Below are 26,904 nucleotides of genomic sequence, written 5' to 3' on the forward strand. Positions count from 1 at the left end.
GACATCAGCTTAGTGACACACAGTTCTAAAAAACCGAACAATGGGTCTGGAAGGAAGTTGTGGGATTTTTGTTCTTTAGAAAGTTGTTAATGGAGGCCGGGGTTTCTGGGAAGGATTTTACTTTATATGCAGTCTCACAAAGAAAGTGTATATAATAATAATATGAGAAGGAATTTAAGTTAGAATACTTAGATTTGTCTGAATTTAAACAAAATCAAAGGATTATGAGAAGGAATTTAAGTTATAATACTTAGATCTGTGCAATTTAAACAAAATCAAAGGATAAATCGACAAACTCCGTGATAGTCTCTAAACCTTGCAAATTGATAATGTTGTAAATATGTTGTAAATATAATGTAAATATTGGGAGCTCTCGGTTTATCAAATAGTAGATTTATTGTTATCGATGCAGCTAAAGTATTTCTAAATCCATGTAAATTGAAGTTGGAAACATTTTGCATATCTGCATTTTATTTTTTTTTATGTACATTAAATTAATCAATACAAAAATCTAAACTTTGAATTGCTAAGCAGGGTCTAGCTGTTGCTAGATTCACCCTAGCGGCAGCAAATGTAATTTGCAGCCAGGGGGGGGGTCTAGCAACTCCGTTGGCTTGCGAGCTGGAAAAACCAAACTCTCGTCAGGCCAATCACATCGTGTATAGACTTGGTGGGTGGTGGGCGGGCTTAACATAATGACGGCAGAGTTGCCACGGTTCCGCGTAAATTTCCTGCTACTTGAAAACAAAGATGGCTGCTGCTGCTGGCGAACAGGGGTTGAATCGGCTTTGGCCGCGACACTGGAAGACTTGGAGTTCAGCTTTTCTTTGAGAAAAGAACAAAGAACAGCACTGAAGTCATTCTTAAAAAAGAAAAATGTGTTCGGAGTTTTGCCGACCGGATATGGCAAAAGTTTAATCTAGCAACTAGCGTTGCTCTGCCTGGTTGTAGCGCTATCCTATTGCGTGCAGAGAGAATTTGAAAGACAACCGTTTATCCCACCCCTCGGATTGAGCCCTGCCAATGGTGAGTTCCCAGACCCAACATCTTGATGTGGGTCTGGCTTGTCAGGCTACCTGAACACACCTCCCTGTAAGACCAGCACGCCCATGGGCGCACAAATGGGCGCAGGTGCATTTGCTATTTAAACGACGCGGGCGCTGGACGGGTAATTGACAACTGCGTCGGTCTTAAACTAGCAAAGACAATTGCGTCGGGCTTTGCGCTGTCCCAGGTGCAAAATAGGGCCCTAGGTCTTTATTTAGTCCTGGAGTAAATCATTTTTTTTTTTTTTTTTTTTTTTTTTTTTTTTTCTTTCAAGATAATGTTTTGGGCTTTTCTGCCTTTATTTGACAGGACAGGTAGGTGAGAAAGGGGAGAGAAAGGGGGAAGACATGCAGGAAACTGTCACAGGTCGGATTTGAACCCTGGACCTCTGCGTCGAGGCATCAACCTCTCAGTATATGTGCGCCTGCTCTACCCACTGACCCAACCTGGCCGCGCCCTGGAGTAAATCTGGTCTTTCTTCAGGAAGTCAGATCAGTTTGTTCAAGACCAGGCTTAGCCAGGACTATTTCAAACCACGTTGGACTAAGACCGTGTGGGTTAATTTGGTTTGTAGACTTAATATCGGTCTAGCAAACCAGTCCTTTATCTCAGTATTTCTCATTAGACCCACTGTTCTATATATGTTCTACATGTAATGCATCATGCAACACACAAGCAACCTTGTACATTTCAAGTCACCTGTGTGGAGCCTCTCTCATGAAGTGTAATTGTTTTATGGGCCAAGACATTTTAAGAATCCAGAGCGTTGTCATACCTCAGACGGTGACCCCCTGGGAAAGAACATGAGTGAAATAGCCAATGGCATCAGCAACGGTACGTGTTGACTGTTCCTACACGACCGGAATGCTGCATCGATCTGTATTCCAACTGTTGCAGACGCTTTCCACACACAACTCTATAAAAACCATCAACTTCAATGAGCCAGTAATAAGCCGAGCGGCGCAGCTGCCAGGGCGGACTTGGCAGAGCACCAGGAGTGTCAGTGTGGTATGCTGTTGTTTGCTTACAAGTCTAACCGCACTAGGAGATTGTCACACAATAGCAACTCTCATTTGTCCATGTTTGCGTGTGTTGACACTTGCTGGTGGATTGAGAGATGATACTTGACAGCTACGTGATGGGCAGGTCTCAGCAGAATTCCTCGAATGGCAGTAACTGTTGCAATGGATTTCTTATTCTTATTGCTTTCCAGAAACAAATCTGTAATAGGAATAGACGTGACGTATTTGGCGTTGAAATAGCCATCTCCCTGCATGTCCTCTTGATTCCTACTAAAATATTTAAGTCTCATTACGTCTCTCTCTGTGCGAGACAATCTGCTGCCACTTGGTTGGTTTCCAAGATGCAGTAACAAAAACCCTTTTGAAAACTAATAAAAACACACCAACTCTGTCTGTGCCCAGTTTTTCCTCTATCTCGCACAGACAGGAAGCGAACACCGGGTTCTGAATATGTGAATATGCAGATGAAGTGTAAGGTATCACTGCAGAGGAAGAGATTTCATATGCAAGGCTTTGAATGGGTCTCTGTGAGCCCCTGTCGGCATCCGCTCCCACGCGGTAAATGGGTAAGGCGACCCTGGGCTGGACGGGTTGTGGTCAGCCTCGCCGGGAAGGCGGAGGTCTGAGAGGAGAGAGGGCTCTGTTGCTCCGGCTGCTGTTGCCGATGTGTACCAAATCAGGTTGGTTGACTATAGCAGTTAGATGCATCCAAGGTGCATCCAAAGAGAAAAGGAACTCCTTTTTAAGTGTTCATTGTTCTTGAATAATTTGGACCAGCCATTTTAGGACAAATTGTGAGGAGACATTAATTGACATTATTGTGATTTATATGTTTTAGCCAGATTAAACCAAATGTCTGGTTAATATAATGGATAAAAGCTAAAACTTGTGTGACAGACCAACATCTAGGATGCATGTTAGCCCTATTTTTGTAACTGAAAGTAAGCAGAGCTTCAAGTGCGGTCCAAAATATGTTTTTTCAACAATCTTTATATTTCAGTTTATGCCACTGTCATAAAGACATAAATTTAAAAGGAACTATTTTATTTCCCGTAACCCTCTGTCTATTATATCAACACATTCGACTTTACAAATCCCAAGGATAGCTGCTCTGTGTATGTTCAGTTTTGACATGGTGAACGAGGCATCGTCAGACGTTTACTGAGAGAGCACATTTCAACCTTATCTGTAACTTGAGAGTAAGTTTCAAACTACTCCCTGCTGGTGTGTGTGAGTGTGTCTCTGTAAGTGTGTGTGTGTGAGTATAGTGAAATTTTCTGGAGCAAACAGCTGGATAGCCAGAGGTTGTGCTTGTGGTTAAGCCAGGTTGCTGGAGGATCGTGGGATAGTTTGGGTCAGCGGACTTTCTTCCTACACGTTCTCCTGTGAGCTAAACCTCATCTGTCTATCAACCACTGACTGCATTTATGCATGTACTCTACTTAAACACTGTCAGATTTTAGTCACACGTATAACTTTTTTTTTTTTTTAACTGCAGTTTTAACTTTCAAACAAGCATCCTCTTCTTCAGGGATTGGATTGCAGTTGTTTAGGCTGTCCCTTCCTGGAAATATTGTTGTTACATGTTTCCTTGACATTGTCTTTCCGTTGCGGTGGGATAAGTAGTGGAAGATAAAGGAAAGTCGCTCTGCTGCCCTGCATGGCAGAGAGAAAGCCTTTCCATTGATATACAAAACTTCCAGCAGAGCACTTCCCGTTCCCGAAAACTCTTCCCCGCCACAGGCCTCCTTCAAAGACCTGCAGCGGTCCGACCCGGCATGCCGACCCTTGCTCCGAAGTTCCCGCCCTGTTGAGAGAGGCGGGTGGAGGCAGGCTGGACTTGAACCTAAGTGATTGTCTTCTGCTATCCTTTTTGTGTGTGTGTCCACGTGGGTCTGTGAAAGTGTGAATCATAGTTTCTGCAGATGACATGTTGCTGATATTCAAGGTCATAGACCGTAATGGCGGTATAGTGATGATCTGATTACTCGCAGAAGGACACTGTTAAAGTGATGAGAGATGAGTCATAGTTAGGGCAGTGGCTTTGGAAAAGATTATGTTCAGCCCAGATGAGTGTTGGCAAAAAAGACAAAATGCAGTGTGGTAACACTTTGGTTAATATTGTTGTAATAATAATGTATTATTTTTGACTTTTTTTTATATTTTTTCTAACATGTAATGATAAACATGCAAACATACATTTAGCTGCAGTGCATAAAGTAGTGAAAGAAAAAGCAAAAACAGAAAACCATCATATTCTAAATAAAAATAATACATGATTGATGATGAAAAGAGATCTCCTAAATCAAACTTTCCGTTTGCCTTGCAGTAAGCACCCCTGAGGATATAATCACAATGAAAGAAATAATATAAAAAAGAAAAAAATTAGGAATTGGAATATATTAGAAAATATATATCGCCAGCTTCATCAAGGCCTGTATGTATCTAACAAGCTATATGTTAATAATAAAAAACAAAAAACTGGCTTACACCGGTTATTAGCCATGTGCAAAGTTTCCCTTCATAACATCTTGGCACTATATTTAAACCTGCACTCATTGATTTTGGCCACTAGGAGGCAGACTAACTTTTAAACAAGTTGATGGAGACCAAGGGGGTAAGCCTCGCTTCAGAACTCAAACCTCCTATGGCGCCATTTTGATGCTACCAAACGATCACCCGACGTTTGCATTCTATTGACTGCCAGTCATTTTGACGTCACTTTGACTGCGAATAACTTTACATCTGAAGCGTTTAAAGACTTTTTTTTTTGTCCATTGTTTATTTCTAAAGAAACACAACAATGTATAAAAGGCTCCGTTACCTTGTACCTCACGTTATGGCTCCATAGCAGACGTTTTTGTAAAAATAGGCTAACGATTGCGTCATAACCAAGTGACTTTCTGTCGCATAGTAGAGGAATTACCGTATAGTACAGGAGAAGCTCGCAGGTAGTTTCAACTCACATTAGCTGTTTAAGTTTAATTACTAATGTTAACTAGCATTTTAGTTAGCAATAATTAGCCTGTGTCCATGTTATCTCCTTTACATATACCTACGCTTTCTGTCTCTGCAAGACTGGGAATGATTGAGATTTCTCTTGGCACAGCTACCAGAAGACTTCCAACTTTCAGACACGTTGCTCACGTCACATTCACATCTTCAAGCTCCGTTGGAGGCTGCACTGTAACGCTCAGCCGTCACCAGAAAAGTGCTTCTAATATCCTTCACTGGTCTCCGTCCAGAGACACGGGGTCTGTTGGTCTACTTTTTATACTGTCTATGATAGAGACACAGCGACATTATGAAGTGGATATGGCTTAGCTGTTAGCAAGCAGATAGCTATTTACACATTTAGCAGACATAAGGGCAACATTAGCATCCATTTGAAGTATTTTCTTTGTCCATCTACTGAATCAAAGCCCATTATTCTCATTATTTTTGTCTCCACAAAATCCTGAGAAAAATGTCCACCTCTTTAGAAGTTAGATGTTGGTTCTTGTTGGCTCAAAACAGGTTTATTAGACATGGGAGTGCTGAGACTGAACCATACAGCAAATGTACTGTAAAACGGAAAAATTAGCTATTTTCTTTGTCCATCTAATGATTGTTTTGTTTTTGTTTTTTTAGAAGAATGACATGTCCTTTTGTTCCCTTTGTCACTTGTCACTTATTAACCCAAGGAGGGAACTAAAAAAACACAACATAATAGTTCCTGATTGGACCAGAAGAATTCCGTGTTTTCTCTTGGCTTATAATTGGCAAATATTCAGCAGGACAGAGCCGTCATCAAGCAGGGTGGTTATGGTGTTACGTGCAGTTTGTCTGCTCAGTTGACAGGCGTTGCTCATACTCATTGTCCATGTATTGTGATGTTCGGAATCAGCCACAGCGTAGCCTTGTCAGACCAGTGTCAACCCATCGGCTATCTGGAGCCATTTTAATAGAGATAGATGGCAGGTATTAAATTCCCATCACGGCCCAGGCTCTGCAACACGTTCTCCCACTAAGCACACCGTCATATCTTCTCCCAATAAGGACAGCCTAACGTGCCATCATCTCAAGATTGATGACTGGTATTAATGTGGATTACCGTCTGTGTGTATGTGTGTTTGTTTATAAGTGCCAAGTTAATTTTAGCCTCTGTGCAAGCTCTCCTGTAATATCCGTAAGCCTCTTGCACATTCCATCGACAACACCAACCCACACGCACACATACTACTTGGTTTAACTGTTGTAGCAGGGTCACTAGTGATTAGAATGCCCATTATCTACGTATCTGTGTATGTGCAGACCCTGTGTCAGGGTTGTGATTGATCAACTTCTTTTCCCTTAACTAAGCTGCATACTTTGTGTGTTCGAACAGAGCAGAGTGGACTTGGCGGGGGCTCATATGAAAATATGAGCCTGTGCGCTGATTTATGTACTTGAATGATAGCCAGAACTTTTCTCAATACAAATATAATAGTTTAACAACAGACCCTAATAACAGTCTAGTTTGTTGTCTACTCCTTGTTGGGCCACCCCTTCATTTAGCAAAGCTTAATTTCTTTCTTTTCCTTAGCACCTTTTAGAGTATTTTAAGAATAAGAATGCACTGGTACAGAGATGGAGAAATAAAGGGGGTGGGTGTTTTGTGGGAAGCCAGAGACAGGAAAAGGGGGAGGGGGGGGGGGACATGGTGAAAGATGCGGAGGAAGGCGTAGAGATAAGAAAGTGCTAATGTCTCTAATCCGCTCCAGATGAAAGCTGTTGGTGTGATGGGGTTGGAAAAGGATGGGAAAGGTTGGCCTCTCCTACATCACACCATATTTTATAGCTCGGCCTCATCATGCTGTCAGACAAGCCATCACCATATTAATGAGAGAGAGCAACACACACGTCACAAATACGCACCCATCTGACAACAACGAGGGTGGTTTGTCAGTTTCGTTTGCCCAGCCCTCGTCTTTCTTTGCTTGTCTTTGTTTTAGCAGTGTGCCAGCGCAGGGTGACTCTGCAGGTTTCTCACTGTATCTTCATCACTTACTACGTTTACATATGAAAACAATGCTGCTGGAATAAAATGTTAATCTAATGGTGTTTTTCCATTGGCACTTTTGGCCTCACCGTGTCAAACCGTGCTGCGCTCATTTATGTTTCCATTACCAGTTTAAACGCACCAAGTTGCACATGAGATGGACAATCTCTGGAGTCGGGCCAAGGTGCGGCTAACCCGCCTCGAAGTATGTTGCGGTGACGTCTCGCTTCTCCCGGTCAAACGTGTGTTGCGAGATTCAATTTTTGGGGCATTTTTAGGCCTTTATTTTCACAGGACAGATGAAGACATGAAAAGGGAGAGAGAGGGGGAATGACATGCAGCAAAGGGCCGCGGGTCGAAGTCGAAACCACGGCCGCTGCGACGAGAAACCTTTACATATGTGCGCCTGCTCTACCGACTGAGCTAACCCGGCCACCTTTTGAAACTTTTAGCTGAATCTCTGTGGTTTGGGGTCATGTTGGCTTTCAGCTGTATAGGAGTCGTGTTAAGTTACTGCTGATGAAAACCCAACATTTCCTCATTTGGCTGCTTCATAATAAAAGCTCTTAAATAAAATAATTGGGGACTTGGAAGAATTTATAGGAAATGAATAAGGAATTAATTAGGAAATATGTTTATTCACCGTTTTTTGACCACTAGTCACAGCCATGGTTCAGTCAGCTACTTTTGAACATAGACTCTAGTCAAGCACATTACAGGTAAACGCACACCTTCAAGTGGGCAGCCCTGTTGTAATGGAGATGCAAACCCCTGCCGTGCTTGGCTGACGCACCGAATCAAACCAAGCCACCACATGTGTATGGAAAAGGGGCTTAATGGTTTACATCCATTGCAGTTGTTGGTTACTTTATCCAGGATTTGCTTGCATCTTGTCAGAAATGTAATGTCTCCCAATGACCATAGTTTTGAATCTAGGTTGGCTCATGTAAAAAATATTAGACACTACGTTGTAGTGAAGGCCAAAGTTTTTCCTTGTAGTTCAAATTGAATGGAGACCTGCTTATTTAGACTTCAAGAATCTCTCTTCATTTTAGTGTCCGTTTTAGTTGGACTTTGGATTTAGTTGTTTGGATACAAGAACACTGCACAACACATTGCTGCAGGTCAGAGTGAGATTTCTTCCCAACCACTGAACTTATTTTGAAGCCATGGCTTACTTATTTTAAAGGATAGAGCAGACACTGTTGTGTATATTTTTTTCTCATTATCCGCAAATTAACAGACCAAAACCGTTAACGTGTTTAGGAAAACAGAGAATATCATTAGACTTATCTTTTAATTGTACAGGAGGCTAAGTGTTTTTTCTAACAGCACGAATGTGTCACTGGTCAACTGTTCAGCTGTGGAGAACAACTTTTTTAGACTTACAGAGACGACTTGGCATTAGTTTCACTTTTACCTAAACTATTGTTTAAAGTACATATAAAAAAAACAGGATGCAATGATGTGTAATGATCATTCCTTTCGTTGGGTTGTTCTGGTGTCACAGCAATACTTTCACTGTCTTTGTCAGTCAAATCTGCATGTATAAAAAGCTGTGTGGAAGATGTAATAAAATCACTATGGAAGACTGTTTGATGTGGTTTAAAGTTTCAGAAAAAGGTAGTAAGTTGACGGTGAGTTAAGATTTTAGTTTGTCAAAATAAAATAAAAAATTAGTAGAGGCCTGGTATACGTGGCAAGAAATCGCCTTTCTCCAGGAGAAATGGATTTGGTGATCTTTAATCCCCTAACCTGATTATAGAAATCGGGTGTCTTGTCTACTGGGGCGCCTGTAAACCCACTAATTGTTTCCAACCTTCCTCTGGGCAGTATCCTGCTCTGCCACGCCATGGTGCTCTTTTTCAGATCACTCCTGTTTTTTTAGTTTTTTTTTTAATAACCTTAGAGGCTTGCAATCAGGACAGCACACGCCTCGTAAACCTCTCTGAAGAGACACTTTCAGTGACTGCAAGACAGACGACAAGGTATTTATAACGGGACAGGCACCATGTAACTTCCCTGGCCATAACCTGGATCCTGCTCGTTCCCTTTTCTCTACAACTCACACACACACACACACACACACACACATGCAGCTGTTGAGCTGCTCCTGTCCAGGGGGTCCTGGGTGGGCCGGGATAGCCTGACTGGGGTTTGAGGTTGGGCAGCAGTGCAGAGAGAGAGAAGGGAGGCTGTGTAAATCAGGCATAATGTTGGATCAGAATCTGGGCTCCGTTTTGGTAACATGGCTCTGTGACATCTACCAGGGCAGCCAGAGTGTGTGTTGGTATGCGTTATTGTGGCTGACTGTGGTCTGTGTGTGTATTTATGGGAGTGTGTTCTTGTAGTGGTATATGCATGTGAGTCCATGTGTGTGTTTGTGTGTGTGTGTGTGTGTAACCAGAGAGAGGTAGCACCTGCAGGGGCGGTGGTCCCCAAACTTCACTTCTATTTAAAGATTGTGTGTGTGTGTGTGTGTGTGTGTGTGTGTGTGTGTGTGTGTGTGTGTGTGTGTGTGTGTGTGTGTGTGTGTGTGTGTGTGTGTGTGTGTGTGTGTGTGTGTGTGTGTGTGTGTGTGTGTGTGTGTGTGTGTGTGTGTGTGTGTGTGTGTGTGTGTGTGTGTGTGTGTGTGTGTCTAATTCTGCTCACAAGGACAGCATTCATCTAATGATTGGTGCAGGGTAGGTTTGGGGGGGTGCTGCCATATTTAAGTGGGGTCTGTGGGTGTGTGTGTTAGAGGGAAAGCGAGGATTAAGAGAGATGGGGAAGAAGGGGAATGGGGTGGAGAAGAATGTGCCAATTTGTCAAGTTTTACCTCCCACCACCCCCACCTTGTCTAATCAGAGGCGATGCTGGGTGCTGATTACAGCCAAATGGAGCAGGGGCAGCAGCTGGAATTGGGGCGGGTAAGGTGAGTGAGGAAAGGGGGGGGAGGGCGGAGGCGTAAAGGGGATCAGTTTGGTCCTGGCAGGGGGTCTCAGATGTGGGAGGTCCTTCCTCACCTTTCCTCTGAGCGCTTCCTTTGAAGACATCTGGTCCTGGTCAGCTGATAAAGAGTGTGAGGGGAAATGCCCAGAGAGGGAGAGAGAGTTGTTATCTCCTATTTAGGATGCTGTTGTGTTTTGTTGTAGGGCTGGGCAATATATCGATATTATATCGATATCGTGATATGAGACTAGATATCGTCTTAGATTTTGGATATCGTGATAAGACATAAGTGATGTCTTTTCCTGGTTTTAAAGGCTGCATTACAGTGAAGTGATGTACTTTTCTGAACTTACCAGACTGTTCTAGCTGTTCTATTATTTGCCTTTTCCCCACTTAGACATTATGTCCACATTACTGATGATTATTTATCTAAAATCTAAGTGTGAAGATATTTTGTTAAAGCACCAATTGTCAACCCTAGAATATCGCCGCAATATCAATATCGAGGTATTTGGTCAAGAATTTCGTGATATCTGATTTTCTCCATATCGCCCAGCCCTATTTTGTTGTCTTCCGGTGTGTTGTGAAGAAAGTTGCAGTGTGACAAAATTTTAAGTTGTAGTTTTCAAGTTTTTAGGGGATCATCCGGTCTCTCTCCTGTTATGAAATATGTTAGAGCTTGGTCACAAGTGAAAGCCAGAAAAGACCTGTCTTTAACCATATGAGGGGAAAAAAACCTCAAAAATAAAGCAATGACGCACTGCTTAGATTATAAGAGCCTTTGTATTGAGATAATAGAGTCACGGCAAATGGTTATGTGTTTATCAGTGTAAATGTGCAGCATTCTTCTAATTAATTCCTTAAACTACAAACTAATAAAAACTTAAAAATCACAAACTCTGTTCTATAATTTTATTTTGTTATTCAGCGGCATTGATACTTGAACTTGGTCCTGTACACACAACTCTTAAAAAAAAAAAAAAAAAATACAAAAAAAAAAATTCTAGTTTTGACCACAATTACAAAGCTTTACTTAAACAATTATGATTGCTCACAGAATACTAGTTAGTGTGTTTTTGTTCATGCTGGAAGATAAGGTGAGTTTCTTTCAAATACTGATTTAGGTAGTGTAGGGTCTCAGTGCAGTGGCCCAGGGATTACTCTTCACCTTGCTTAACAGGTAGCACTAATGACCCATGATCACATTATCACTATCACCATTTTATACTTGTGTCGTCAACTGGCAACAGATGTGGTTGTTTTTCTATTTTACTTTAGCCTTTATTTAACCAGGTTAGCTGTAGCTGGTTGTAGTGTGACATGGCCTTACACCCCCGAAAACCACTGTTGAAATTCCTGAAGAGTGTCACTGATGACAAAGCTGTTCCTACCTGTGTATTCATGTGTGTTAACGTGCGCACGTGTGAATGCTCCAAACAGCCCCCGGGGCATGACAGCAGCCCGCTGCAGTAAGACCTGTTGCCGTGTTTACACGCGTGTTTATATTTGCGAGGTCGGAGTGATTGATTGGTGGTAAATGTCTGAAGGGTGGATCACGCGATCACGGGAAGGGGGGAATGAAGGGGTTCTTCTCTCCTTGATTGACTTTTCCAGGGAGTTCCCATTCCAGGTGCTCTTATCCAACGCTTATGGCATTCAGCACTTCTCATCTTAATGAAGACCTTTCTGCCACCAGCAATTAATTTCCATTTAAATATTCTATTGCTACCGCCAACCACTTTTTTCACCATTCTGTAGCAGTTTACCTGACATTGCTACCTCCCGCCTTTCATCAGATCTGTGTCCAAGCAAATATTGACGGGCATTTTATGTCTACTTTCCAAATGTCCCTTTTGTAGCATTATCTGTAGGTAGTCTTTGTTGTTGTGTTATACTGGGGACATAGTTTCTTCCTGGCATTAGGGACACTAGCTAGTTGCTAACTTTGTTTGCCTGCAGTTTGGTGCTGTGAGTTTTTAGAGCTTTTACATGTGCCTGCTATGGACATTTTATATTTTTCTGTATTACTTTAATAAAGTTGAAGCTCGTTGTAACATAATTTATTTGTAAGGATGTGTGTCTGGCAGTGGTACTGGAAAAACTATCAAAATGAAATGATGGAGTTTTGGACTAAAATGCATTGGCTCAGTCACCCCTCAAATTTCCTTCATTTTGGTGCCCTGAGAGACTGGCCACCACCTGTTCACATTAATGCCATCAAGAGAAAACGATGCAGAGAAAAAGAAGGAGTAAAAGAGGTAGAGCGGAGCAGACAGGGACTTTCCAGACTCGACTGCATAAATCCCGAGTTTGACAGCCAATCTCCAGCTCTGTTTACCTGCCCTGACATACGCTGCCGCAGCACGTATTTCTCCACACGTGCACTACTCCCACGTCTCCCATATGTCTGTCGGATCTACCTGATCTGTTTGACTTGTATTTGTTCATTGCCATAGCTGCAGCAGCCTCCACACTAACCTTCCAGAAGACGCCTGTAATTAGACACAAAAACGCAGAGATCCAGATATGATCGCAATGATGAGTGAACATCAGTGGGGGAGGGATTAGTGGGTGGGTGGATGCATGTCATGCCATCTGCAAATCCCTGATTTGAAAAATAAATGTTGACCTTAATTTTGCCTTCAAGTTTATTTCTATAATCCTATTTCTTTAAGCTCTCTTCAAGTAGATCAACATTTCAGTGTTCAGCCTCACATTCTGTCACTTTCTCTGCACTTCAGCTCTGCATACGGTGAATAGACACAATAAAAGAAACACCTGAGTAAATGAGGGAGAAAATCTGTTTTCAAAGCATGCTGGAGCATTTCATTCTCTGTATGAAAGGCGGCTGCCAAGAAACACATCCGTGATAATTTGCATCCCATAGTGAAGTTAAGCTTAAATGGGACTAAACCTGTCATCTCACAAGATGAAGATGAAAACACTCTTGTCACTTTCAACAAGTCTTTCAGGCCTTTGTATTCAAAGACGTGCATCTTTGTTTTTTTGTTATCCCAGCTTCCTAAGCTAACTTCCAACTAATGTCCTTCATTAAACCCAAACTATAAAACTGCTCATGTAGACCATGAGAACCTGTTGTGCTATTCTGGGAGCTCATGTTAAAGAGACGCTCCATCAATAAACTCAACTGTTCGGATTTCCTTCAGGTGCACTCTGTAATTAAATCTCTTTAGAGGCTTGCATTGTTTCCGCTTGTCTATATTTAACCGTCAGTCTTCAAATGTCACCTGTTGAACACAAAGGATGTTACTGACGAGGGAACTCTTGGAAAGATGCGGTTATGTGTGTGTTGGTATGTTGGGGGGGCGATACTGTTATTGAAATCCATTTTAAGAACACCTTATTCCCAGCGTGAAAACACTCAAAGAGCCATTAGACGTTCCAGGTGGATGATGCAATGTCATACATCCACGCCTCTGTCTCGCTCTCCCTGTCACTCACTGTGTCTCTGGTATTCTCCTTTTTAAATTGTATTGTGTCTGCGTAAGGCAAATTGGCACACTGCAAGGAAAAATTAGCGCATTGTTTTTCTAACAGGTGTGTGTGTGTGTGTTTATGCACAGACGAGCTTGAGTGACACAATTACAACAAGACAGAACTGGAGGTGGATTGATTCCCCCTCAAGTTTCATCACAACACATGATGATGGAGATACAGCTCTGTTTGAAGAGTGGGCTGTTAGCGTGGGCATGCATACAGCAACAGTAGCTTAGGCTACAGCAGGTAGCTGGGGAAAACATGGAATAATTGTGGAGTAATTCCATATCATGTTGCACTACACCCATACAGTCACTGACCTGAATTAGAAATCACACGTCCCATATTGTAAAAAGTGAGACTCTGTGTAATTTCTTATTATAAAGAAGGTTGAGGCGATATATAAATACTCCTGAAAGTATCAAAACACTCAAACCACAGAGAAATGCACACAGCCCGTATTTAGAAACTGTGCCTTTAACCCTTGTGTTGTCTTCTCGTCAACCTTGAAAAAAACACTTTTTTTCCCGACGTTTTTGACGCCTTTTTTTCAGTTTGTTTTTGCTTTTTCCAATGTTTTAAATTGTAAAATTTTTCTTCTACACATTTTCAGCACTTATTTCTACATCCCATATTTTCTGATATAAAACAAAAATTGAAAATGCGTCAATGTGACCCGAAGTCAACACAAACAAGCTGTCAGGACTTCTGTACAGATTTGATGTCACAACTATACTATATATCGATAGGAAGTCCCACTACAGTGCCGTTACGTCATTCCCCGGCTGCAATGATGGTGCAGACAGACGCTATGAGAACATTTCTTGTTATTTTTTAACATTAAAACCTGTAAACACATTCTAGTAGAAACACAAAATGCAAGTATGAACCTCAAAGTAAGCATATGTTCCTTTTTAATGATTAACACTGACTTTTTACCATCATGTGGTTGTCATAATAATCCATTTTATTTGTAGATATTTGCCTTAATCTATTTTTGTAACCTACAATAGTGATAATTTAAATAAATTAGATTTTCTTGGGTTGTACACTGTGAAAGCATCTTACACTTTCAGCAACACTAACGGAGTTATTTTGTCTTATTAGAGCTGCAAAAATTAATTGATTAATCAAGTAGTTGATCAGCTAAAAAGAAAAGGTATAAACAACTATTTTGGTATTTGATTAATCTGTGAGAGGATTAACTGCTTCTGTCTTTGTGTTTGTCTTATCTCATTGTCAGCTGAATATCTCTTGGGTTTTCACTGTTGGTTGGACAAAACGAGACATTTTAGGATGCTAACTTGGGCTCAGGGAAAACCTCTCCGATAAAGGTTTTGAAAATGACACCAGGATTTCCTTAAATTATTGGACACCATGTGTCTGATCTGATTGGCCAACCCAAAATTACAATGTTGTCAGACATTGAATGTGTTTTAATTGGCATAATAGAGCAAACCGAACCAGTGTAGTTCCTGGTGCAGAGTGGTGCATGTGTTGCAGGTGATGCATGACAAAGACAAGATTTTTAGTTCATAGATCATATGGCTCTTTTCCATTACATGGTACCTACTCGCCTCGCCTCGACTCTACTCGCCTTTTTTGGTTTTCCATTACGAAAAAAAGTACCTGGTACCTGCCAACAGGTACTTTTTTTACTACCTGCTCAGTCGAGGTTCCAAGCGAGCTGAGGCGAGCCGAGAAGGTGACGTGAAACCCTGCAGGCTGCTGATTGGTCGGAAAGAAGCGTCACTGATCACTGCATTGCTAGCGAGAGACGGCATTTTTAAATAGTTTAGCCAGCAGAGCTTTCTCCGTAGCATACAAGTGGCCTGATGGTTATACTGGTGCGCTTGTGTGTGTGTGTGTGTGTGTGTGTGTCAAGTCGCCGTGTGTGTGTGTGTGTGGGAAGCTAGTGAGCGAGGGAGAAGTGAGAGAGTGACGGCAATTAGAGTCATATATATGTGAGAGAAACAAAGCGAGTAGCGACTCTAGAGTCATATATATGTGACCACGGTGGGAAATCTGGAGCAGTAAACGTTACTTATCTCTTTGATATCATGTTGTTTACGGAGACGGAGAACCAGGAAATGCGTCGGGGATATGTCAATGGGAAAAGCAAGCTACTAAGCCACGCCCACGGCAGTCGCTATGACAACCAGCCACGCTGAGGCGATACTAAAATCTGCAATGGAAAACGAACGCACAGCGAGTCGAGGTGAGTAGAGTCGAGGCAAGTCGAGCAGGTACCATGTAATGGAAAAACGCCAATAGTTTGCATTCTGTCTCCCACCAGCAGTCAATGTTGGTTTCTTTCAACCATGAAGATTATCTTATCTTATGACTCTCCTCACCCATTGCGTGTCTTGTGTGCCCTTGTATTGGTTATGTGCTTATGTTGCTGAGGTGTTTTTTTCCTGTTCACACACTGTGCTCCTAGTGGGGGCATAGTCTGGGAGTTGCCTTTTTCTCCTCGTCTCTCCTCATGTCATGCTGTATTTTCTTTACCCAATGTATGTTTGTATGTACCTTGTAAAGCGCTTTGTTGGTTTCTTATCTGTGAAATGCGCTCTATAAATAAAATTGGATTGGATCTTTCCTGAATCTTAACTAAGTAGTCTTGGAAACTAAACAGAAAAGAAAAATCTGATCACCAACATCAATCTAAACTCCGTTTTATATATAGCCTGACTGATCCAACAGATACATCTATAAACACTGCATACCCCAGTAAATCAATAAATATGAGTTAATTGTTAAATAATAATCATACAGACTTAAATGGGCTGTCAAAGAATTAATTCTCCAGGCTTCTACTTTGTGTTACATCTTTAGCGCAGCTGCAGCTGTAGGCTATCATTTCTTATGGCTGTTAATTAGAACTAAAGGGTTTATTATTACACAAATTACTATCTTAAAACTGCTTCGCCCAAGCATTATTCACACCTTCTGATTACTGATGCGAAGAAAAGACTCCAAATTCTCCAAAAACGGAGAGGAGCAGCGCTGTACTGAGGCTTCATGTTTGCGAGGGAAAGTGGGGTCTATATCTTGGCTTCATGGTGCAGATGAGTGACACTGTAGTGGAGCTGATGAAAGTGGAGTAATTGATCTGTCTGGCGGTGCGTGGGTTGCCAGGTCGGGTCTAAACCTCTCTCCTGGAGGGAATTCAGCCTGTTTGTCTTTTCCCTGTTAACACACGACTGCTCTAATTTGAGTTGGCCTGTAATGTGATGAGTAAAGGTGTAATTGACTGTGGTTTTCCCCCAACAAACCCCCACCCATGCTCATGCACACACACTCGCTCTCTATTTTTCTCACGAGAAAGTGACGCTCACAGAGGGGTAGTCTTTCTCCTGTAATATCTCTGTAATCTGAGCTGTGATTAAAGCTTTAGTGTGTAACTTTTTGATATTAATGAACGTCCGTTATGTTCAAGCCATTGCCAAATGAGTTGCTACAAAACTAATTAAGACTATCAGCTCCACACAACTCTCTCTGGATTTATCATGTTTTTTTAATCCTCTGTGTCCTGCTTGGCTACTAGCACCTGCGTGGAGGAGGGGGTGGGGGGGGAATATGGGTTAAATTAATTAATAATAATTAATAATTTGCAGTAGAGTAAATCCGTTTACATATATTTACCTAGATTTTATGATCCCATGCACCACAATCATCACAATTTACCTTGTAATCAGACCTCTATTTTCCTTAGAGCAGTGGAAAGAAATGAAATAATAAACATTGTAAAAAATTGTAAAAGCAAATGTTCCACGGATTGGAATAATATTGATATGATTATAATAAAACAAGTTGTTGAAGAAATTGCTGAACCACTAACTAAATATTTGTAACTTGTCTTTTCAATCTGGTAAATTTCCAAACAACATGAAAATAGCAAAAGTAATACCAGTATATAAAGCTGGGGATAGACACCTGTTCACAAATTACAGGCCTGTTTCTATACTCCCCCAGTTCTCCAAAATCCTTGAAAAACTTTATACAGAAAGATTTGATAATTTTATCGAAACACATATGTATGTATGTATGTATATATGTATGTATATGTGTGTGTATATATATATGTGTGTGTGTGTATATATGTATATATATATATATATATATATATATATATATATATATATATATATATATATATATATATATATATATATATATATATATATATATATATATATATATATACACACACACACACACACACACACACACACATATATATGTGTATATATACATAGAGAGAGAGAGCTTCATATTATCCTGTGTGGAAGGCCATGCAGGTATGCAGAGGGAGGCCACGGCTGAATACACGTAGCTTATATTTATACATCTGTCAAGACACACACACCAACACTCTACTGTATGTGACTTGCACACATTCACACACGCACAGAGGCACATTCCCCAGTTTTAAGCATGCATTTCAACAGGCCCTGTGTGAGCAGGAAAGAAATGAAACCACTAAATGCAGCACCTATATCCTGTACATTTAGAACCTTTTAAACAGATCGCTTTTTTTCTCCGCGTCGGCGGCAGACCCCCAATGCTGACAGAGCCTGGCTGACTTCCCAGAACAGAACAATATCTGCTAGGTCGACCGAGGGGCCCAGCAGTCGAGAGACACACACACACACACAGCGTTGTACACAAACGTCTGGCCTTTAAACCGTCAACGCTCAGGCCCTGCCTTACATAATGACAGAGAATGGAGGCATTAAGGCAATTTGTTTGATTTAAGTTGTCAAGGCGTCCTGGACCCTGCCCCTCTCAGCTGGTTTTGATACCCGGAGTCTGTGTGTGTGGAGGGACTCCCACACAGACAGCAGGACAGAGAGGGGGTGTCGGTGAAGAAGGGACTGTAGTAGCATAAAATAAGGTTTATGAGGTCCAGGGAGAGTGAGCAGTGACACAAAAAGGAGGAGAAATGTGTAAGGATGGAAGAGGTGGAGGAGAGGAGGAGGAAGAGCTGAAGGTGGACCTGAGAGAGCTGGAATTACATGTCTATTGTTGGAAAGGGAATCTGTGTGTGTGTGTGTGTGTGTGTGTGATAAAATAAAAATTAATTTCAACATTCATGTACTCACATTGAAGTGAAGCTAGAGTACCCGAGTTGGTTACTCGCAAAAACAGTTGAGACACAGCCAGTAAAGTGATCCCGACTGGTCCTGGCTAACGCCGCCTTGCTGACCCTGCTAACTGCTAACGTTAATGGAGGACCAGGCAAGCAGCCCATGGCTGTTTACAATGTGTAGCCTGTTCAGCGGCCGTAGCTAGCCGACAACGGTTAATTACGTATTTTAAGCCAAGAGAGGGAGGGTGTAAAAACCTAAAAAGAGATGACTGTGAGTTTGCAGTGTAGCGATTGTTGCCGTAATTCTAAGCCAATAAAGTGTGTTCAGTCGATTGGAGAGGATGGCAAGGTAGTGTTATTTTTAGCGGTTCCTACTGTAATTCTAAGCCGAAAAATTGTGTCTGTCAGTTGGTTACAGAGCTCCGCATGAGCGCGGGCATTTCTGACTGTCAATATAGCCAGCATCTAACGTTAGCTACTTGGCTGTGCTGTAATGTCTGGCTATGTGAGACAAGCATCTAGCAACATTGTTGTGGATGCTGCAGTCTCAACCTGGCAACCTTTGTGAACTTGGACGACTCTCTCCAGTATTTTGAATGTGTACTGCAGTAACTATTTTAAACACTAGCTGTCAGTATTACATATTGCACTTTTAAAGGTCCCATGGCATGAAAATGTCACTTTGAGTTTTTTTTTTTAACATTAATATGCGTTCCCCCAGCCTGCCTATGGTCCCCCAGTGGCTAGAAATGGTGATAGGTGTAAACCGAGCCCTGGGTATCGTGCTCTGCATTTGAGAAAATGAAAGCTCAGATGGGCCGATCTGGAATCTTCTCCTTATGAGGTCATAAGGAGCAAGGTTACCTCCCCTTTCTCTGCTTTGCCCGCCCAGAGAATTTGGCTCACCCATGAGAGAGAGACATCATGGCTTTCAAACGAGCAAAGTGGCAGTTGGTCAAGGCCACACCCTCACCCTCCACCTTGCCCCCCCTCTCTCCTCCTCAATAGCTACAGATACAGAAATGGCACATACTAAGGAAAGCTCATTGTGGGACTGGTACCACTGGGACCACTAAGGTCTATATAAAAGAGACTTCAGATACAGTATTAAGGGACCACTAAGGTCTATATAAAAGAGACTTCAGATTCAGTATTAAGGGACCACTAAGGTCTATATAAAAGAGACTTCAGATACAGTATTAGGGGACCACTAAGGTCTATATAAAAGAGACTTCAGATACAGTATTAGGGGACCACTAAGGTCTATATAAAAAAGACTTCAGATACAGTATTAGGGGACCACTAAGGTCTATATAAAAGAGACTTCAGATACAGTATTAGCGGACCACTAAGGTCTATATAAAAGAGACTTCAGATACAGTATTAGGGGACCACTAAGGTCTATATAAAAGAGACTTCAGATACAGTATTAGCGGACCACTAAGGTCTATATAAAAGCATCCAAAGAGCACCATGTCATGGGACCTTGAAATAAAATTGTCTAAATTGGACAACGTGTTGATTTAAATCAGGAACTATCTGATCAAAGAATAAGTTAAGCAAGATTACAAATATGAACTGGCATTCGATTCTAACTCACTGGTGCAACTATAGTGTAGTAGCCATCGTTGTTACACGTTGAGTGGGTACTGAGTGGAAACGGTATCAGCAAATAAATCATGACCTATATGAAGCATGTCACTCAAACGTCCACTGAAGTAGTAAAAGCAGAAGTAAAGCAGTAATATAATGTCAGACAAAAACATCACATCTATGTGGAGTGATGAGGAGACATTAATATTAAACAAATAGTTCTGGAAGTACAAAACAGTGCTAGAACAAATATTCAGTGAATCAACAGATTGACTGGAAGTTTTAGTTTTTATTATCCTGGGTACCGTTCTAAAAATGCAAAGAGTTCCTTGTTTTTTAATTCCAAATCATTACAAATGAAATAATTTTGGCTGTTGGTCAGACTATAAAGAATTTCTGAATGGATTTATACCTTACACCTTACTTTTTTTATTCTATAAACTAAAAGATAACTTGATAAATTGAATGTTGGCTAGATAAATTGAAGACCTAAACATTTTTGTACCTGTGTGTTTGTGTTAGTGTATTCAGATTGTCCGATGTATTTCGTTTAATATTATGATCACTTGAATTCTCATGGATGAATATCATGTTAAAAAAAAAAAAAGTCTAACTCAAAATGGAAGTAGCTGACATTCTGAGGCTGTGTGGTCAACAGTTAGTCCCTCGGACATCTTTACGTGCATCAAACAACATCTCCTCAGTAAATAATAGTATACCTTTTGTGCATTCATTCACCTGGTCAACTTTAAGTACACTATTCAGTTTGTTGGGATTTCGGAGTGGACTTTATTGCACAGGTATTGCCATTACTGTGTGCACCTCTCGTGTCATGTAGAAAACGTCATGTAAACGTACAGTATATGTTGGTATATAAAGTGTCCCCTCACTTTCTCTTGTAAATGAAGTAAATGAAAATGTCAGAATGCAAAGTAAACGCGTGAGTGGAACGTCACAGGTAATTACACCGAGCTGTGGAGTGTAATTGAACCTGATCAAACCTGCTCACTGTGTGTGTGTGTTTGTGTGTCAGTGCATGTGTGTGTATGGACTTTGAGTGGAATAGAGGCCCAGTGTTCTTGGGTCCCAGCTTTAAATAAGGGGTCTTTATCTGGCTGTGTGTACAGCGCCGGTGTGGAAGCACTAAAGGGCCAAAGGGTTTCCTCCATACAGACGGGGCTCATGCCATTCGCTCCAGGTGTGATGACCACTAACCAGCACGGCTTTTAACCGTCACGCCTGATTTGGAGCCTGAGGCCAACCTGGCACTCAAACAAGCACACACAGTCCAAGTGCACAGTCGTGCACGGCACATCCATTTCTAATTTAAACTTAATTTCCCCCCAAGTGTTCGTTAAGTTTCCTCCCATCTTAGTCCTCAGCAGTGGAAACAGGCATTCTGGGAGTTGGAGTATTTAGTTTGAGGTATGAGCCTTCTGATCGGCTCTGATGGACTCCAGAAACAACACATTCTCCAATTACGTTCGGCATCATTGTCGCCCCCCTCTTCTTTTATGGCAGAATTTGTGTGTAATGTGCAGTGACCTTGTGACATCTGTCAAGTTACTCACTTTGCATCATTTTGTTTTTAGGCATACTTTGGCAATAGCCTTCATTATTTACATGTTGGTGATTTAAAAGAGTAACTCTTAAATGAATTTCAAAACTTGAGACCTCACAGGCAAAACAGTCACAATACTGCACCCTGATTGTCTGACATGACAGTACCAGCTCCTCTTAATTGAGATATGGTTGACCTGATAATTGACAGCGGTCAAGTGCAAATGCAGCAAGCCTGATTTTAAAGGTTCCATGACATGGTGCTCTTTGGATGCTTTTATATAGACCTCAGTGGTCACCGAATACCTCAGTGGTCCCCAAATACTGAATCTGAAGTCTCTTTTATATAGGCCTTAGTGGTCCCCTAATACTGTATCTGAAGTCTTTTATATAGACCTTAGTGGTCCCCTAATACTGTATCTGAAGTCTCTTTTATATAGACCTTAGTGGTCCCCTAATACTGTATCTGAAGTCTCTTTTATATAGATCTTAGTGGTCCCCTAATACTGTATCTGAAGTCTCTTTTATATAGGCCTTAGTGGTCTCCTAATACTGTATCTGAAGTCTCTTTTATATAGGCCTTAGTTGTCCCCTAATACTGTATCTGAAGTCTCTTTTATATAGACCATAGTGGTCCCCTAATACTGTATCTGAAGTCTCTTTTATATAGACCTTAGTGGTCCCCTAATACTGTATCTGAAGTCTCTTTCCCGAAATTCAGCCTTGGTGCAGAATTACAGCCACTAGAGCCAGTACCACAATGAGCTTTCTTTAGTATGTGCCATTTCTGTGTCTGTAGCTATTGAGGAGGAGAGAGTGTGGGGGGGCAAGGTGGAGGGTGGGGGTGTGGCCTTGACCAACTGCCACTTTGCTTGTTTGAAAGCCATGATGTCTCTCTCTCATGGGTGAGCCAAATTCTCTGGGCGGGCAAAGCAGAGAAAGGGGAGGTAACCTTGCTCCTTATGACCTCATAAGGAGAAGATTCCAGATCGGCCCATCCGAGCTTTCATTTTCTCAAATGCAGAGCAGGATACCCAGGGCTCGGTTTACACCTATCACTATTTCTAGCTACTGGGGGACCATAGGCAGGCTGGGGGAACGCATATTAATGTTAAAAAACCTCATAAAGTGACATTTTCATGCCATGGGACCTTTAAAGGATTTTACTAAACTTTTAGTGAATGGAAGCACAATTGTGATGTGTTGGATATGATTTCTGTGGAACTAGGCATAGTGGGTTTGAAAATTTGATACATGTTGCCATTAAAATCAAAACAAATTGTAACAGTCTCAAAGCAGAGCTGTTTCTAAAGGTTTTGGAGCAAGTCAGTGAATTGAAATCACATCTTCAAAAGCAATATTCTCTATCTATGTATGCTGATCAATAAAATAACACCGCATTTGACTAGACCAGGTACGTCCTGTGTATAGGCCTAATCTGTAGCTATGCAAACTGTGTGGCAGTGCAAGGCCTGCCTGTCACAGTATTATTTATTATTTCTTGTTCCGTGATTTCACCAGGTCAAAACTTGAATGTTTTTGCTTAAGTTGAGTCAAAGTCGAGCCTTAAGTCCTTATTTTTAAGACAAATCGATGTCTCCAGTTTACACTTCTTTTCTATAATCTACATTAAATAGTATGAATCCTTTTACAGAATGTTTAAGTAATGTTATTAAGATCACTCAGTCATCTCTTTTTCTTTCTCAGATCTCCTTCGATTTGGCCGAGTACACCGCTAACGTGGACGGTGTAGGTACGCTTCGTCTCTTGGATGCCATAAAGACGTGCGGTCTGACCAACAGCGTCAAATTCTACCAGGCCTCCACCAGTGAGCTGTACGGCAAAGTTCAGGAGATCCCTCAGAAGGAAACCACGCCCTTCTACCCTCGCTCACCTTACGGTAATACTCGCTCACCCATACATAATGCACTGTAGATCCATGTGGAAACACATACACTGATTAACATTTTCTACCTTGCACTATTCGTCAAACTATTGCGTATGGCCATATAAGGGCATCCAAACACAGTTTGCATACAAACACAGTTTGCTTGATACCTCTGCAGGTGTGTGTGTGTGTCTGTGTGTGTGTGTGTGTGAGTCTGTGTCTGTGTCTGTCTGTCTGTGTCTGTCTGTGTCTGTCTGTGTCTGTGTGTGTCTGTGTGTGTGTGTGTGTGTGTGTGTGGTATACTTGTGGGGTCTGCACAGCCTTGTGGGGACCAAAATGCTGGTCCCCACAAGTTTAAAGGGCTGTTTGAGGGTTAAGACTTGGTTTTAGGATTAGGGTTCGAATTAGGTTATGGTTAGGGTGAGGGTAAGGGTTAAGGTTAGGCATTCAGTTGTGATGGTTAAGGTTAGGATAAGGGGCTAGGGAATGCATTATGTCAATGATATGTCCCCACAAAGATAGTAATACAGACTTGTGTGTGTGTAGAGGGGGGCTTCAGTGCTCAGGCAGCGTTTTGAGCTCTCCACACACCCCGAGGCCAAAACGTCTGACTGAAGACTAGAGTGGCTCTCACTTTAACAAAGACACCTTTATATCCACAGCACTCACTTTCAACACACTTCCACACACACAGGCAGGCTGTACACGTGTGTGAGCGATCAGGTTTCATGTTCTCTGTTGTCTAAATGCTCTCCTCACTGACACTTTCCCCATCTGTCAGCACTCAATCTGAGGCTGCATGGGAGGCGCATACCATCACAAGGAGGGCTGCTCCTCTATTAATTAGACTTTGGAAAGGGGAGGCAAGGGTTCCCATGGCGACCTCCAGTGTACATCCTGACCTACGGCTTAATCAACGGGCGCCTCCCTTTGCTTGCTCTGGTATTCCCCTCGTCGCAGGAGAAGGGAGGAGGAAGCTGGTGAGAGGTAAAGAGGGAGAACTTTTTGTACGAGCCTGCTTTTGGTCAATCGGCAGGAGTCCGTGGTTCACGTTCCGGACGGTGAAATGTGATCTGCGGTACCGCTGTGTTCAACCATGACATGTAGTGCAGTTACAACACAGAATCCTTTTCTCTTTTAGGGTCCTTCTGCTGCTTCGGGAAGAGAGGATCCGTGTTTCTCTTTCTGCTTACATGGTCACTCGGTCAGATTAAACTGTGCTAATGGCTACATGAAAGTTTAATTTGTTGATTGAGTGAATAAAAGCGTCATGCGAGTGTGAACAGTCTGCTTGTGCACTGTTGTAGTCCATAGAGGAACGATTGAAGAGACGGTTGGGTTTTGTGTGAAGTGATACCTCTTCACTTTTCTGGTACTAATATGCTTCTGTCACCCTGTTCCCTCTGTTTCTGTCTTTCTCCACCTCTCTCCTCAGGTGCCGCGAAGCTCTATGCCTACTGGATCGTGGTGAACTTTCGAGAGGCCTACAACATGTTCGCTGTCAACGGGATCCTCTTTAACCACGAGAGCCCGAGGAGAGGTGAGCTCGCAGCACGACACGCATCCTGCTGTCCTATAACACAAACTTTTCTTTTTTTTTTGTCCTGACGTAAAAAAGAAATTGAGGTTGTTGTAGCACCTGGTAGTAATAGAGTAGAAGAGGAGAAGACAAGAATGATTATGTCACATCATAGAGGACAGTTTTTTGCAAAGTTGAAATTAGATTGTGAAAAAATGGCATTTACTTAGCAACAGGCAGAACCCACAATAAAGCAGTAAAACAGAAGGTAAACCATTGTTGGATTGTGTAAAAGTATTCAATTACATGCTCTATATAAAGTCATATTCATTCACTGGTGGAGCCAGGTTTCTCATAAACACATGACACATTCTTACACACATTCTGACACATAGTGAGTGGGTTGTGGTCACATTTTTAATATGTGCTCTGAGCCCAGAGGGTCACAGGCGCTGGTTTAACCCGATTTACACGCCACCGCGACCCAAAATGAATACCACATGACTGCAGCCCCAGTGCTGCGCCCAGGTCAGCCGCTCAGGTGTTTATGATTTATCCCCTAATGAAGGCCCTGGCTACGACCCCAGCAGAGGTCAGGGGTCAGCCAATAAACCCTAATGGGTTACCACAGATAGATAGGTGTGGGAACCGGTGCAGTTTACAGCCAGCTCAGCAAAGATGGGGCAGTCGCCACTGAGGTCATGCAATGCAGAATTGGTTGACGGAGTCGACCTAGGAATGATGCGTAACGCGTACAAGCCAGAAGAAAGAAAGTGTTGGATGATAGGAGGAGTGCTGGAGATGACCAAGTAGTGCTTAAACCGAAAATGAATCTTAGACAGTTATAATAATTGGTTGATTGGTCGGGTCATTTATCAAAAACCTTCGGACATTCTCTGGTTCCAGCCGCTTGCATTTGAAGATTTGCTGCCTTTGTGCCTTTGGGGATCTTGACAGTTGTTCAGACAAAAACTGTTCACTGTTTTCTGATGTTGTGGGGTGGTGATGGCGCAGTGGATATGACATGTGCCTTTGGTGTGGGAGATCCGGGTTTGATTCCCACTGCGATACATCAACCAATGTGTCCCTGAGCAAGACACTTAACCCCTAGTTGCTCCAGAGGCTTGCGACCTCTGAAATATAGAGCAATTGTAAGTCGCTTTGGATAAAAGCGTCAGCTAAATGAGATGTAATGTAATGTGTAGACTTTACGATAAAGTAGGATCAAAATACTATAAATCGGCTAGTTAGTGATCATGAAAATAATCATTAGTTGCAGCTCTAGTGATAAACAAACATGCTGATTGAGTGGCCTTGTGAAACTGAAATCAGAGATGCTTGTGTCCTTTTCATAACACACACAATGAGCTTATAAGGGCAAAGCTCTCTGCTCGCTAGATAACACGTCCTTAGCCTTTTGATCCCTGGTCGGCTCTTTCTCAACTTCTTCTCTGACTTCGCTTCAATCTTTCCATTTTTTTCTACACACACTCCTTTTCTCTTTCTTCCTCTCTCTTGCCTCATTCCATGTCTTCATCCTCCTTTTTCCACAGTCAGCATTTCTGCAGCAGGCCATTGGGTTTGCTCCTGCCACTTCTATTCTCAGAGTTACGGCTGTTGTTGCTCATAAAGCAGGAAGGCTGTGCTGTGATGTGGCCAGATGTCCCACTGCTGTATTGCACAACCCAGTGTGGCGCTTGTGTTGGCTGGATTGGCCAGTGTTTACCCAGGCCC

At 42.0% G+C, this 26,904-nt stretch overlaps 1 protein-coding gene across 1 annotated transcript in view; it reads left to right on the forward strand.

Moving 5' to 3' along the window:
• The window catches only part of gmds (GDP-mannose 4,6-dehydratase), a 183,671-nt gene that overhangs the window by 42,574 nt on the left and 114,193 nt on the right, over positions 1–26,904 (forward strand). Inside the window, exons 5-6 of the mRNA XM_028587738.1 lie at positions 23,471–23,663; positions 25,087–25,191. Of these exons, the coding sequence (XP_028443539.1) occupies positions 23,471–23,663; positions 25,087–25,191 (298 nt within the window). The remainder of the gene's footprint in view (positions 1–23,470; positions 23,664–25,086; positions 25,192–26,904) is intronic.

Source organism: Perca flavescens, chromosome 9 (genome assembly GCF_004354835.1).
Source record: "Perca flavescens isolate YP-PL-M2 chromosome 9, PFLA_1.0, whole genome shotgun sequence".
Taxonomy (NCBI): Eukaryota; Metazoa; Chordata; class Actinopteri; order Perciformes; family Percidae; genus Perca; species Perca flavescens.